Source organism: Trachypithecus francoisi, unplaced genomic scaffold (assembly GCF_009764315.1).
Source record: "Trachypithecus francoisi isolate TF-2019V2 unplaced genomic scaffold, Tfra_2.0 Lachesis_group10, whole genome shotgun sequence".
NCBI lineage: Eukaryota > Metazoa > Chordata > Mammalia > Primates > Cercopithecidae > Trachypithecus > Trachypithecus francoisi.
The window spans coordinates 129,464,333-129,478,921 of record NW_022681455.1 but is presented as its reverse complement, the minus strand read 5'-3'; the positions used below and the strand labels follow the sequence as shown (position 1 = coordinate 129,478,921).

The 14,589-nt window shown below is 56.7% G+C and overlaps 1 protein-coding gene and 1 long non-coding RNA gene across 4 annotated transcripts; one reads left to right on the top strand and one right to left on the bottom strand.

Annotated features, from left to right (window-relative positions):
• The first annotated feature begins 103 nt into the window (after positions 1–103).
• MVD (mevalonate diphosphate decarboxylase) lies at positions 104–14,310 on the top strand. Of its 3 annotated transcripts, none has more exons than XM_033219324.1 (10): positions 104–259; positions 4,508–4,578; positions 5,223–5,337; positions 5,669–5,815; positions 6,949–7,148; positions 7,519–7,593; positions 7,833–8,051; positions 8,445–8,560; positions 12,873–12,984; positions 13,675–14,310. In XM_033219324.1, exons 1-10 carry the CDS (start codon positions 190–192, stop codon positions 13,753–13,755), a joined length of 1,206 nt encoding a protein of 401 aa, XP_033075215.1. In that variant the 5' UTR covers positions 104–189; the 3' UTR covers positions 13,756–14,310. The 3 variants fall into 3 exon arrangements, 2 of the variants coding, with proteins under 2 accessions (XP_033075215.1, XP_033075216.1); XM_033219325.1 differs by having other exon boundaries at positions 13,613–13,747; XR_004439064.1 differs by lacking the exon at positions 13,675–14,310 and having other exon boundaries at positions 8,445–8,945.
• LOC117088205 lies at positions 8,945–12,641 on the bottom strand. The gene is made up of 3 exons (XR_004439065.1): positions 12,478–12,641; positions 11,625–11,628; positions 8,945–9,647 (listed from the first exon to the last, which is right to left on the bottom strand). It is a non-coding gene; the product is annotated as an uncharacterized LOC117088205 (long non-coding RNA).
• Positions 14,311–14,589: the final 279 nt, after the last annotated feature.

Sequence of the window (14,589 nt, the reverse complement as noted above, 5' to 3'; positions counted from 1 at the left end):
GCCCATCGTCCGATCCCGTCCATTGGCTGAGAGGAAATGCGTGCGCCAGACTCGCCGCTGATTGGCTGGTGCGCGAGCTGCCGGGCTCTCACGGGCCAATCCTGTGGCAGCGCGTGAGGCGGTGGAGCCCTCTGGGGTGGGATCGCCGGCCGTAAGTGTCTGGAGCTGGGGGCGCCGCGCGGTGGGACCATGGCCTCGGAGAAGCCGCTGGCGGCAGTCACCTGTACCGCGCCGGTCAACATCGCGGTCATCAAGTACTGTGAGTGTCGCGGGCCGGCCTGGGACGGGGATGGCCGGGAGCGAGGCCAGGTCCATGGGGGTCGCGCGCTGACTCGGCGGCGCGCACCGTCCTGCTCTCCCAGGGCCTCGACAGACGGGGAAACTGAGGCTCGGGGAAACTGAGGCTCAGGGAAGGGGGCGGCGGTGGTCGGGCGGGGCCGCGCGCTCCTTCTCCGCGTGACGGGCTCGGCGCCACCTGTTCCCCCGCCACGGCTGCCGCCCTTGCAGGGTCGCCCGGCGCCTGCCCATTAGCGATTACCGAAGTTTATGGAAATCATCAATCAACGATTCCCACGGATCGTAAGAATCCGCCGTGGTGGTGCGCGTCTATGGCTCCAGCTACTCGGGAGGCCGCGGCGAGAGGATGGCCTGAGCCCGGGAGGTCGAGGCTGCAGTGAGCCGAGATCGCGCCACTGCCCCCCAGCCCGAGGCCCTGTGCCCCTCCCTCGCCCCGTTTCTCCCAGTGGTAACCTCCAAGGAGCGGAAACAGGGCTCCGCAGCCCACATCCTTGCGCGGGCGGCCGGTCCGCACCTGCGCGTTCATAGCCACGCCCCTCCCCTCCCGCCGGGGTTACCTGGCCGCCACTGACTACTCATTTCTGAACGTCGTTTCAAAATGTTCTGAAACTGGAATCACAGTATGTGGCCCACCCAGTATCTTTTGAGTTTGGCTTATTTCATTCAGCATAGAATGTGGACGTGCCCCCGATTGTATCAGTGCTTTGCCCCTCTGTTGCTGAGTCAGTCCGTGGACTCCATGGACCACCCTCTAGCCAAGGCCTCACTCACCCCGTAAAGAGCATCTGAGGTTTTCTTTCTTGTTTCTTTTCTTTTTCTTTTTTTTTTTTTTTTTTACAGGCACCGCCACCACGCCTGGCTAGTTTTTTTGCATTTCCCTTACCAATAAAGCTGCCATAAAATGTTGTGTACAGGTTTTTGTGTGAACATACATTTTCATTCTTCTAGGATAAATGCCCAGGAGTGCGGTTGCTGGGTCAGATGGTAGATATGTATATATATGTATGTGTGTGTATATATACCTATATAGATATGTGTGTGTGTATATATACCTATATAGATATGTGTGTGTGTATATATATACCTATATAGATGTGTGTGTATATATATGCTTTTTCTTAAAAAAAAAAGAAACTGTCAAATTGTTTTTCAGAGTGGCTGGGCCATTTTGCATCCCTACCATGATGCAGTTTTTCCAGATCCTCACCAGCATTTGCTGGAGCTGCTGTTTTTCATTGTAGCCGCGTCCTGGCCGGGATGTGCTGACAGGGTGCTGTGGTCCTCATTGGCATTTCCCTGGTGGCCAGTCATGTGGAGCATCTTTCTTTGTGCTTATTTGCCATCTGTGGGTTTTCTCGGTGAAATGTCTCTTCATGTCCTGTGTCCATGCTCTCACTGGATGGTTTGCTTTTTTACTATGAGTTTTGAGAGTTCATTATACATTATAGGCTGGGTGCGCAGGCTCAAGCCTGTAATCCCAGCACTTGGGGAGGCTGAGGTGGGTGGATCACCTGGGGTCAGGAGTTTGAGACCAGCTTGGCCAACATGGTGAAACCCCGTCTCTACTGAAAAAAAATAAAATATGTGTTCTAGATATTAGCCTCCTGTTGGACATGTGGTTTGCAGATACTGTCTCCCAAACTAGCTAATGTTTTCATCCCCTTAACAAAGAGCCAGTTTTTCATTTTAAAGAAGTTCAGCGTATCAGTTTTGATGTCAAGTCTAAGACCTCTTTGCTTAGCCCTACGTCCTGAAGATTTTCTGCTTTTCTCCGAGTTGTACAGGATTGCCTTTTATATTTAAGTCTGTGATCCAAGGTTGTCCATTTAGCCCAGAAAGGCTATCCTTCCTCCGTTGAATTGCTTTTGCACTTTTGTAAAAAAAAAAAAAAATCAGCTGGGCTTGTTTAGGTCTGTTTCTGGGTTTTCTCCTTTCTTTTTTTTTTTCTTTTTTGAGACAGTCTTGCTCTGTTACCCAGGCTGTAGTGCAGTGGCACAATCTTGGCTCACTGTAACCTCCACCTCCCAGGTTCAAGCGATTCTCCTGCCTTAGCCTTCCGAGTAGTTGGGACTACATGCACGCGCGACCACACCCGGCTAATTTTTGTATTTTTAGTAAAAATGGGGTTTCACCATGTTGGCCAGGCTGGTCTCGAGCTCCTGATCTCGTGATCTGCCCACCTTGGCCTCCCAAAGTGCTGGGATTACAGGCGTGAGCCACTGCACCTGGCCTTTTATTTATTTTTTTGAGACGGACTCTCACTGCGACACCCAGGCTGGAGTGCAATGGCACGATCTTGGCTCACCACAACATCCGCTTCCTGGGTTCAACCGATTCTCCTGCCTCAGCCTCCCAAGTAGCTGGGACTATAGGTGTGCACCGCCACACCCAGCTCATTTTTGTATTTTTAGTAGAGACAGGGTTTTGCCATATTGCCAGGCTGGTCTCAAACTCCTGACCTCAAGTGATCCGCCGGTTTCGGCCTCCCGAAGTGCTGGGATCGTAGGTGTGAGCCACTGCGGCTGGCCGACAGTGATTTTTATGGAAACTTGTCCATTTTCTTGTAATGTTCAGAGACTCTGGTCTTCTTTAAACCTTACCTTTGAGCTGGTTTTTGATAGCACGCTGGTGGAGAAGGAGGTGCTGGCTCATGACAAAGAGGCAGAAGTCCGGGTTCCCTCCCCACCAACGCTGCCCCATCCCCACCAGGCCCTCAGGAATTCCTGAGTGTCTACTTGGCCTCTGACAAGAGACTGCAGGTCAGGGGAGTCCAGGCTCCTGTGTGCTCTCCACTGACTCCTGGGGAGGTGAAAAGCCCCAGTCCTTCAGGGAGGGAAAGGGGGCGGGACACCGTTCCAGCCTGGAGTGTGGGAGGAATCTGTTTCTTTTTTTTTTTCTTTTTTTTTTTTTTGAGAGAGGGTCTGCCTCTGTCACCAGGCTGGAGTAAGTAAGGCTGGAGTGCAGTGGTGCCATCTCGACTCAGTGCAACCTCCACCTCCCAGGTTCAAGCGATTTTCCCACCTCAGCCTCCTGAGTTGCTGGGATAACAGGCACGCATCACCATAGCCTGGCTAATTTTCGTATTTTTCATAGAGACGGGGTTTTACCATATTGGTCAGGTTAGTCTCAAACTCGTGACCTCAGGTGATCTGCCCAACTCGACCTGCCAAAGTGCTGGGATTACAGGTGTGAGCCACCACGCTCGGCCTCCCAGAGTGCTGGGATTACAGGCGCAAGCCACTGCACTGTGCCCGGCCGGGAGTTTGTTTCTGTGTTGCTAGGCTATCCTTCCTGGTCCTGCTAGGGAAGGCTGGCTTTGGTTGGCAGTTCCAGCTTCTGCAGGGCTAAGTCTAGGGCAGGCAGGACAGAAAAGAAAGCCCGGGGGCTCCTCCTGCCCTGTCCCACAGCTGTCCTCTGTCACCCATGAGAGTCTCACCTGTGATGTCCAGGGTCTTAGTTGTCCTCAGTGGGAGGAAGAGGGAGAAGTCCGCCGGCCCACCTTCCTGAAAGCAGAGGTTTGCCCAGCCTCTCAGGGCAGCCGCGTCCGCCTACAAGGGCCACTCAGTGCTGTGTGTGAAAGAGCCTTGCCAACTGCAGAGCGTGGTTCTTTGCCAGGTGTCCTCATTTATCACCCCTGGAGCTGTCTGCCATCCCCAGAGACCTCCCCTCTCACAAAACCAAGCAGACTGTGTGCTTAGCAAAGACGCCGTGAAATAAGGCTTCAGCTGAAGCACTGCGCAGTGCTCCCCAGGCAAACGCTTCATTTCAGACTTTCCGGAAGGTTGATTTCTCTTGCTGTCCCATGGCCGTGCTGGGCAGAAAGGGGTTTATCCCGGATGTTCCCGGGGAATATGAGCAGTGAGATTTGAGGAGTTCTCAGAGCTGGGCTCCTCTTGTTTGGGAAGGTGGAGAGGAGGCTGGCCGCGGTCAGAGCGCTCTGCACCTGGGCACTCACAGATGATGATGAAGGAGCGTGGAGCGGGGAGGGAGGCTGGCTGGCCTCCAGCTCTGCGGTGGGAGTCTGAGCTCAGTGGGGCAGGGAGCATTTCTTGCAGGCAGGGGTCTAGCAGGAGGACGGCCACACATGTGCGGTGAGAGACAGGACCGAGGCGGGTGGGGGCTGTGGGTGGGGGGTGGGGGCACCTGTGGGGAACACTGGGGGAGGGTGGGCCGGGAAGCCCACCGGCCTGGCCCTGGCTGTTCATTACAGGGGGCAAGCGCGATGAAGAGCTGGTTCTGCCCATCAACTCCTCCCTGAGCGTCACTCTGCACCAGGATCAGGTACGTGTGGAGTGACGACAAAACACCACAGTGCCATTTCCAGAACGTTTGTAGAACAGTTGGTAGCGGCTGGGTGCGGTGGCTCACATCTGCAATCCCAGCACTTTGGGAGGCTGACATGGGAGGATCTCTTGAGCCCAGGAGCTGGAGACCACAGTGAACCATGATCACGCCACTGCACTCCAGCCTGGGTGACAGTGAGACCCTGTCTCTGAAACCAAAAAAAAATTGGTACTTTTTTACCTCAAGGCTAGGATGAGATGGCTCAGCGACGACTCCCGGCAGCGCGCAGTGTCTGTTCCATCTCCCAGTGTCAGGAGAGCTCAGCACAGCACACACGTGCCCCCAGGTCTCATCACACATGTGCACACCGTGCCCCAGGGGCTCCCTTGGGAGTCCCTGTCTCTTTATTCAGGACAAGGCCTAGTTGCTCCACAAGGTGTGGCCCACGCTTTCATCCCCCACAGGCTTCCCCACTGCCCAGCTAAGGCTGGCCTTCCCCCCCCCCCCCCGCCCCACCGCCGCCCTCAGCAGGGGGCCTTGCTCGAGTAGGCAGCCAGGAAGCTCTCTCAGTAGAAGGGGATACCTGGCTGGCATCGGTCCTCAGTGCTGGCCTCTGAGGTGACCCTGGGTTTCCTTTTCAGTTAAAAACCACCACAACAGCTGTCATCAGCAAGGACTTCACCGAGGACCGGATTTGGCTGAATGGCCGGGAGGAGGACGTGGGGCAGCCGCGGCTCCAGGCCTGCCTGCGGGAGAGTGAGTTAGGGTCCCCACAAGCCCATCCCTCCCTGTTGTCAGCAGGGTCCGAGCATCCAGAAAGCGCTTCTGCCTCTGGGCCCCTCCTGGGGCAGCAGGCGACGTGGCTGGGAACCAGACATGCCCACTGGACCCCCAGCTCCAGGGCAGTGGCCCCACCTCAATTCCCGCTGGGCTTGGGTCAGTCTAGGGTTTTCCTGGGGAAGAAACTCTCCATGAGGAGTCTGGCAGGCAGAGGCCTGGTGTTCAGCTGTGACCCGGGCACGTGGGCAGGAGCAGGGCGGGCAGGGTGCTGACGGCTGGGCCACACGCAGTCTCGTCGTCTCTGCAGTCCGCCGCCTGGCCCGGAAGCGGAGGAACGCGTGGGATGGGGACCCACTGCGCTCCAGCCTCAGCTGCAAGGTGCACGTGGCATCGCTGAACAACTTCCCCACGGCTGCGGGCCTGGCCTCCTCGGCGGCGGGCTATGCCTGCCTAGGTGGGTGCCCACAGAGACACGCAGGGGTTCTGGGCTGTGGGCATAGGAGCCGCTTCACACTCTTCCCGGGTCAGGGAGCCCACTGCCGGGCGTGGCTGAACGAGCATCCCACCACCCCAGGCCTTCCTGCCTCTCTGGAGTTGTTCAGTCTCTTCCCAGAGCATATCTGAACATTTTCATCTTCCAGTTGCAGCTGGCGGGGGGCTCTAGCCTGTGATCCCAGTACTTAAGAGGCTGATGGGGGAGAATCACTTTAGTCCAGGAGTTCAAGACCAGCCTTGGCAACCTAGTGAGACCCCATCGCTACAAAAAATAGAAACGTCTTGCAGTTGCTCCATGTGGAGCCCCTCTAGGTCATCAGTGATAGAAACCACATCAGACTGGCTCAGACCTAAAATAGCGATGGTTTTGTGGCTCCCATAACTGAGGATTCCAATGGGCACAGCTGGTTACAGGCCCCACCAGACCCAGCTCTCTGCTGGCCCCAGGCTACTTTCTGGCAGCTTCCCACCCAGTGTCAGAGCCCGTTCCCGTGGTGGTCTCACAGTATCTTCACCCCTCAACTCCAGGATGATGCTTCCTGGCTCACCTGGGCTCCAGTGCCTTCCCTGAACCACCTCAGTGACCAGGGCCATGGGGGACCAGACCTGGAGGTGGGGTCGCCCTGCTGGAGCCCTGTGGACCGAGGGGAGAAGGTGGCTCCTGTGCTGGGTGGGCAGGGGCACATCTTGGGGAGCCCAGCTCTGTCCTGGCATCAGTCCCTGTCCCACACAACCTTAAATTCCTTCCCACCCTCAAAGCCCAGCTTCGGTGTCCCCCAGGGGATCCTCTCTCCACATCCCCCAGGGGGCTTCCCGCTCTGCCGCAGGTACCTTTTGTCACCTTTGTCTCAGGCCACAAGCTCTGCAGGCTGTGAACAGAGAGTGTCCAAGAGCGGAGGGCGCTCTTAATGGAGTGCGGGGATGGATGGCTGGGTTGGTGAATGCTGCCCTCAAAGGCTGATGGCCCAGAAGCCCTGTCATCTGGAAATCCCCGTTTGCAGTGGGATGTGTGACATTCCCGGGGCGGTGAGCTGTCAGGGAGCACAGCCCAGGCAGCTCTGAGGACCCTCCCCGGAATCCCCATGCCTACAGCCTACACCCTGGCCCGTGTCTATGGTGTGGAGAGTGACCTCTCAGAAGTGGCTCGCCGGGGCTCAGGCAGTGCCTGCCGGAGCCTGTATGGGGGCTTTGTGGAGTGGCAGATGGGAGAGCAGACTGATGGGAAGGACAGCGTCGCCCGGCAAGTGGCCCCCGAGTCACACTGGCCTGAACTCCGTGTCCTCATCCTTGTGGTGAGTGGGGCGGGTGGAGCAGCAGCCGGGTGGCTTCTGTCCCTAGTCAGGGCTGCTGCTGGGAACAGGAGCGAAGGCATCCCATCCAGCCTTTGCTTGGCTCCTGGGGTCAGTGGGTGCTAAAGAAACAGACGTGTGGTTGAGTGCTCAGGAAGTGCTCCCACGTGGCGGGCGCCACCACCCACTGGGATCTAGAAGTTGCCCCTATGTCGCCCCTGCTGTGGCCGGGAGGCCTCCGTGGTCAGGCAGGTGGCACTGACTCCCACCCCCGCTGCCTGCATTGGCTGAGGGAGGGCTGAGTGTTTGGGGCTGAGGTCCCCGGGGCTCTCCCCCTGCAGGGTGTGGCCCAGGCTGTCTCTCCCTCGTGCAGGTGAGCGCTGAGAAGAAGCTGACGGGCAGTACTGTGGGCATGCGGACCAGCGTGGAGACCAGCCCCCTGCTGCGGGTGAGGCCCGGAGCGGGTGGCCCGGGGGGCCCTGGGAGTCATGCTTGTGCCCGTCGCTGCCCTCAGCCTCTGTCTGGGCCCAAATGTTCTCACACCTGCGGCAGCCCCACCAAGACCAGGTGGAGGAGCCACATGCAGAGGTGGGGCTTGAGCCGGGCTTCCAACCCCGGAGACCCTCCTCGAACCCTCTGCTGTGGAGACCCCCAGCGGCTCCATGGGAACCACCCTGTGCCTTGCAGTTCCGGGCCGAGTCCGTGGTACCGGCGCGCATGGCGGAGATGACCCGCTGCATCCAGGAGCGAGACTTCCCCGGCTTCGCCCAGCTCACCATGAAGGACAGCAACCAGTTCCACGCCACCTGCCTCGACACCTTCCCGCCCATCTCTTACCTCAATGCCGTCTCCTGGCGCATCATCCACCTGGTGCACCGCTTCAACGCCCACCACGGGTCCACCAAGGTGACGCGGGCTGGGAGGGCGGAGGCTGCGCTCTCGCACTGTGTTGCGTGTCTAGGCTTATGCTGCCGTGGAGACGGTCCCGGGAGCCGCGTGCAGGGTGATCTGTGTCTGAAAGCTCGGCCCTGCTGTGTGCGGAGCTCACTGACCATCCGGGTTCTTCTGTTTCGTTTTGTTTCTTGACTTGCTTGGGTCACAGCCCTACCACCTTTTTCCTGGGTTCCCAGGCAGAGGTGTCAAGTACCAGGCACTTGGGGTCACAGCTCCACTCCAGTGTGGCCCTGAGGGCCTAGACTGAGCTCTTGGAGAGCCCAGGGCCCCCTGGCAGACCAGAGGGTTGAGGTGACAAGGGCCAGGCACCACGTGAACAGCCGGGGTGACTGCTGTGAGTTCCAGGTGGCGTACACCTTTGACGCGGGCCCCAATGCCGTGATCTTCACCCTGGACGACACTGTGGCTGAGTTTGCGGCTGCTGTGAGGCACAGCTTTCCCCCGGGCTCGAACGGAGACGCGTGAGTGTGGACCCTTCCCCTCCTCCGTTTTGGGAGACAGTGCCAGGAATCCTGGTCGGAAGAGACGGAGGCACCTGAAGGCTGTGACACTGAGATGGGGAGTCCCAGGGCAGGTGGCAATTCCCCGAGTGTGGGAGCCATGGGTAGGGTGTTCCCACAGAGCCATCCCACAGCCCACGTCCACAGGGAAAAAAGAGAGGCCGTGCAGGCGAGTGTGAGATGCACCCACCTCCTGAGACGGCATCCCCTGCAGCTCAGAAGCCCGCAGGCCCTTATCCTACGGAACAGTGGCTTCTTAGGAAACACGTGCATTCCCAGGAGCGTGTACAAGTGTCTGACGTTTTGAAGGAAAGGAGTCAAAGCCCCTGATTGCCTTCTTACCGAAGTGAGTTAGAGGCAGTCAAGGCGGCTGGGTGTTGACCCCGCCCCTGCAGTTGGGTGTCTTTTCCGGGGTGGGGTCGTCTGGCAGCTGCATGCCGGCACCGCAGAGCCCCCATGCACACTCTCCTTGGTGCACAGCTTGGCCCGGCCTCCTTTCGCTCCGGGGCTGTTGATTTCTTCCCTCCCGTTGTTTTAATGGAGTCTTACTCTCAATGTGAGGGGCGCCTCCTGTTTAAGGGTGTCTGGAAGCGTGTGGGGATGGGCATCTGTCCTGGGTGGGAGCAATAATACCTTCTAATGGTCAGGGGCCTGCCCTGTGGGATGGACTCGGACCCACACCCCAGGACTGCCCTCCTGGGAAGCACCAGGCCCGTGGCTTCTGCTCCGGGTGGGGCTTGCAGGCTTCTGTTGTTCTGCAGAACACAGTGACGAACGCACCAGCTTGAACTGGGCACTTCCCTAAGCTGTTACCCCATGGGGCGTGGCAGCAGCCTTGGCCAGATGTGGGTCCAGCCTGGGCATAGCTATTTACCACATAACCTAAAATTCACTGTCTCAGCCATTCGAGAGCATACAATCCTGTGGTGTTGAGGACACTCACAGGGTTGTGTAGCCACCACCTCAAGCCACTTCCTTAACTTTCTCATCGCCCCTAAAAGAAACCTGTCACCACAGCGGCCACCTGCCGTCTCCCACTCCCTGAGCCCTGACAGCCTGTCCCGACCCGCGGGATGAACAACGCAGACCCTGGAGGAGGGGGTGGGAATTTGGAGAGACAAGAGACACAAGAAATGGAGACAAGACAGTGCTCTGATCAAGTCTCGTTTAATGGTGGAAAAGCAACGCCTATATAGGCTGACAATAGGGGAAGGGCTAGGAGCAGGCGGGGAATGAAAGACGTCACCGGGCGCATGCTCGGTAGGCTTAGTCTCTCCGGGCGCGGGAGGTAATTTACCCGCCGGCGGGAAAAGTTCGCGCGCGCGGGAAGGTTTGATGATGAAGAACAGGAAGTGCGCCATCTTGTCTCCGCAATGTGGAGCTTAAGCAACAGAGGCCACAGCAATATCCGGGCTACACGGCTCCGGACAGGTCCCCCTTTTTATTATATTATTAAACGACTAGAAGATATTCCCTCGGGAACTGCGCCTGTCTTAGGTTGGAGTGACACATCTCTTCACTGGTACCCGTCATGGGATTAGGCAGTAGCTATGACGGCCCTCCTGTCTTAGGTTAGTGAGGGATGACACTCTCTTACCCGTCATTGGCTGTCCAGTTCAGCGCACAAGGAAGGTGGTTATAGCAAGTGTAAGTATGGACCACCGTGATCTTCTTGTTCAAGGCGATGATAATGGACCTGTATGGGTTTGGCTTGGATTGCCTCGATTTGTTGCTTAATGAATGTCATGAGCTTATTGAAGATTATAGGTCCTAAAGAAAGTAACAGCAATAAACAAAGCAAAGGGCCTAACAAGGGTAAAATATAGGGGAGGAGTCCATGGAAACCAGTCCAAAATGGGTTTTCAATCATTTCTTTCCGTCGTTTTTCAAATCTTCTTGCAGTCGTTTGATTTTGTCTCTGACGATCCCGGACTTGTTGGCGTAAAAACAACACCTTTCTGTAGAGCTAAGCAGATACCTCCCTGTTCTGCAGTTAGTAAATCTAGGCCTCTTCTATTTTGAAGCACTACTTCTGCCAGAGAGTCTACCTGATCTTGTAGATCTTGTATAGTACTTGAAATGGCCTGTACATCTGAGATCAATTGGCGAGATAATTTGGTGTATTGAGTAACAGAAACCCCTAGGCTAGTAGCCCCAGTCGTTACGGCAGTAGTTATGCCTAATCCTACAAGTAAAGGGATAAATTGTATTGCCCTTTTGGCTCTTCCCAAAAAGTGATCTATAGCTGGAATAGGTACAGTTCATCTCCAGGGATAATGTCTATATCTGGCAGAAGAGTGGCTAGGACACAAAGTCCCGTCCAGTTTGTGGGCAGGTATGTATGCTTTATTATTGCCACATACAAAAACTGAACTATTTGGGGCACACAGGGAATGGGAAGCATTAGAGACAATAGAGCAATTAGTAAATTCAACTATGCCTACATCAATATCATATGAGTCATTACGAAACGGGGAATAGATGCAAGAGGAGTTAGCAAACTCGAAGGGCTGCACTAAAAGGGGGGAATGATGGGGCAGGAAGGATTGGATGTGGAATATGAGTCATTACTGGGTATGGCAAGAGGAACAGGATTTCCTGTTTTTAATTTTTGTAGCCTAGTAATTAATGACTGATGTAACTCTTCTAGCTTAATTTGTTCTTCTAGCTGAGCGATTTTTTCTTTGAGTTCCTCTTTTGGATTAACTACTGCCATTACGTTGGGCGCAGAAGCGCCACGTGTCCCATTATAGGGAGGTGGGCGCGAGAAAAAGGGAGGCCAGTTAGGATTATGATATTTAGCTGCCTCATCTTCTAACTCATCCCAATTTACCTCTGATGGGTCAGGATTATCATTACTTTTACTGTTTTGTGATGTTTGCAGAATTGGGTATTTTTAGGTTTTTATTGTCTGGCACCACTTTATCTTTTACAGAAGGAGCCTTGGCCCCCTCATCATCACTCTCAAGAGAAATAAGGTCCATTTCCTTATCTGGTAGGGGGCTCCTGAGGTCTGTCTGAGAACTGACCTTTAAATCTCCTCTGTTTGGGCGACCGCAGCCATTACTTGCGGATCAGCCTCCTTTTTATCTATTAACTCTTTGATTAAATTCCAGTAAGAAAAGGCAGTTACAGGAATTTTTTCGGGGCCAAAGGTATTATAATAATCTTGAAAGGCGTCTCCTACTCTACGCCTCTTTTACATCAATGGTCCCCTCCTGAGGAAACCAAGGACAAGTATATTTCACAAAATCAAAAAACTTAAATAAGTCACCACTTTTAACCTTTACTCCCCGTGTCTTTAAAGCCTCTTTTAATTGTCCTACGTAGATTTGATGCTGGCTTAATTCTTGTCCCATTTCGGGCGCGGAACTTACCCTTAATTCCGACGCAGCAGGCTCCCGCGGCGGTTGAAGGGATTTCTCTTTACTTTAGCTGCCGGCCGTCCTATGCGCCCTCTTCCTCACGCAATTCCCTCGTATCCAAGCCGGCGGGCGCCCACGTGTCCCGACCGCGGGATGAAAAACGCAGACCCTGGAGGAGGGGGTGGGAATTTGGAGAGACAAGAGACACAAGAAATGGAGACAAGACAGTGCTCTGATCAAGTCTCGTTTAATGGTGGAAAAGCAACGCCTTATATAGGCTGACAATAGGGGGAAGGGCTAGGAGCAGGCGGGGAATGAAAGACGTCAACGGGCGCATGCTCGGTAGGTTAGTCTCTCCCGGGCGCGGGAGGTATTTACCCGCCGGCGGGAAAAGTTCGCGCGCGCGGGAAGGTTTGATGATGAAGAACCAGGAAGTGCGCCATCTTGTCTCCGCAATGTGGAGCTTAAGCAACAGAGGCCACAGCAATATCCGGGTACACGGCTCCGGACAACAGCCAGCAATGCACTTCCCATCTCTGGACTTGCCTGTTCTAGACGCTTAGAGAAATGGATGTTGGCTGGGTGCGGTGGCTCACGCCTGTAATCCCAGCACTTTGGGAGGCCGAGGCAGGCGGATCACGAGGTCAGGAGATTGAGACCATCCTGGCCAACATGATGAAACCGTCTCTACTAAAAATACAAAAAAATTAGCCGGGCATGGTGGCGGCGCCTGTAGTCCCAGCTACTCAGGAGGCTGAGGCAGGAGAATGGCGTGAACCCAGGAGGCGGAGCTTGCAGTGAGCCGAGATCACGCCACTGCACTCCAGCCTGGGTAACAGAGTGAGACTCCGTCTCAAAAAAAAAAAAGAAATGGATGTGTTCACCATGCTCCTGCTCTGCTTTTCCAGGTTTCTGAAGGGGCTGCAGGTGAGGCCGGCCCCTCTCTCAGCTGAGCTTCAGGCTGCGCTGGCCATGGAGCCGACGATCCCCGGTGGGGTCCAATACATCATTGCCACTCAGGTGAGGCCTGGGGCTCGGCTGGTACCCTTGGGGTTTCCTTTCCTGCCAGAGGGGCCTGCCCAGCCCAGGCTCAGCCCGGCGCCCTGTCCCTATCCCTACCATGTCTCAGGCAGGAAGCCAGAAAACCTTTGTTCCTTCATTTGCTCTCAAAGTGGACATTACAGGCCACTGGCGATACTCAGAGCAGCAGGGCTGGGCTGGGGGTGGAAGGGTGAGTCTGACACAAGCTCCCAGGGAGACAGGTGGGGAGCATCAGGCCCCTGAATAGGGAGCGCTTGGGGTGGGTGCTTCTGGGGCCCCTGGGCCCCCCACCCCAACCGCCCCCACCCAGCAGACCAGGGTTCCCGCTCTCCGACCTGCCCCGAGAGCCAAGCCTGCATCCAGCCATCACGGCCGCCCGAGCCGTTGCCTCCGCCTTCCTCTCAGGACCCACATGCACAGGCTGCCTGTTTCCAGGCTCTGTGGTTCTCTGTTCACCCTGTGACGGAGGCAGTGCCCCGGGCGGGGGCTGGCAGCTGGCGGGGCGGCTGTGCCTGAGGGAGCTGCGTGTGGGTGGTTTAGTTTCTGACCAGGACCCACCGGAAGAGTAGGGGCACACCGCTACCCTCCTGTGTGCGGCCCCCTACAGATGCTGGGCACAGGATGAGGTGCTGCCATTCCTGGTGACCTGACACGGATCTCTATCCCCAGGTGGGGCCAGGACCCCAAATCCTGGACAACCCCTGCGCCCACCTCCTGGGTCCTGACGGCCTGCCGAAGCCAGCCGCCTGACCGCCTCAGCAGGACCGCACGCCGCGTGGAGAAGGGGTGGCCTCGCCAGAGCTAGGGAGCGGGTGTGGTGGGCTCCGGACTACTGGGACGTGTGGGCGGTGGCTTGTCCCGGGGCCCATGGACAGCTTGCTGTGGGGCCGTGCAGGGAGCCCTGCAGCTGCCCAGGTGTCAGGAGAGGTCCCTGCCGAGTGCTTCAGCTGCCCCAAGCTGCCCCAGCGCTTTGCCAAGATGGGATGGGGTGGGTATGGGAGCTGGCAGAGCCTCGGCGCAGCAGGGCTGAAGGGCTTCTCACCCCAGCTCCAGCTGCTCCCAGTTCTCTGAGACGGGAGCTCAGCGGGGAGGTGGTGTGCCTCCAGCGGACCAGGGAAGGGGTCACTGTGCTGGGAGCAGCCTCCTCGGGCCTCAGGAAACCACCAAGTGCCTTGGATGGTGGCTGCCCACGGCACTTCTGCTGAGACCCTGCCCCAGGCCTAGGTGTGGCTGGAATGGTGGTAGGAGTGGGCACCAGTGTGGCCCTGGTGGCCGTGGGGAATAAACCAGCATTGCTGCCTCCTGCCTTCCGCTGTTTTTCTGTTCCATAAACCAGCATTCTGGAGTTCCTGCTCTGAGTGACCCTGGGACCTGCCAGGGAGTCCCAGTGTGCCCCATGAGGGCCTAGGAGAGGGGCAGGCTGGGCAGAGCCACAGAGGGGCTCCCCTCACACCCCACATTGGCTCAGGTGGGACCCACAGGAGCAGCCCCCGGTCTAAAGTCTTCCCATGGGCGCTGGGCTCACCACCCCCACGCCAACCCCTAGCCTCCTGTCCCCAGGCCAGACGTGACGGGCCGTCCCTG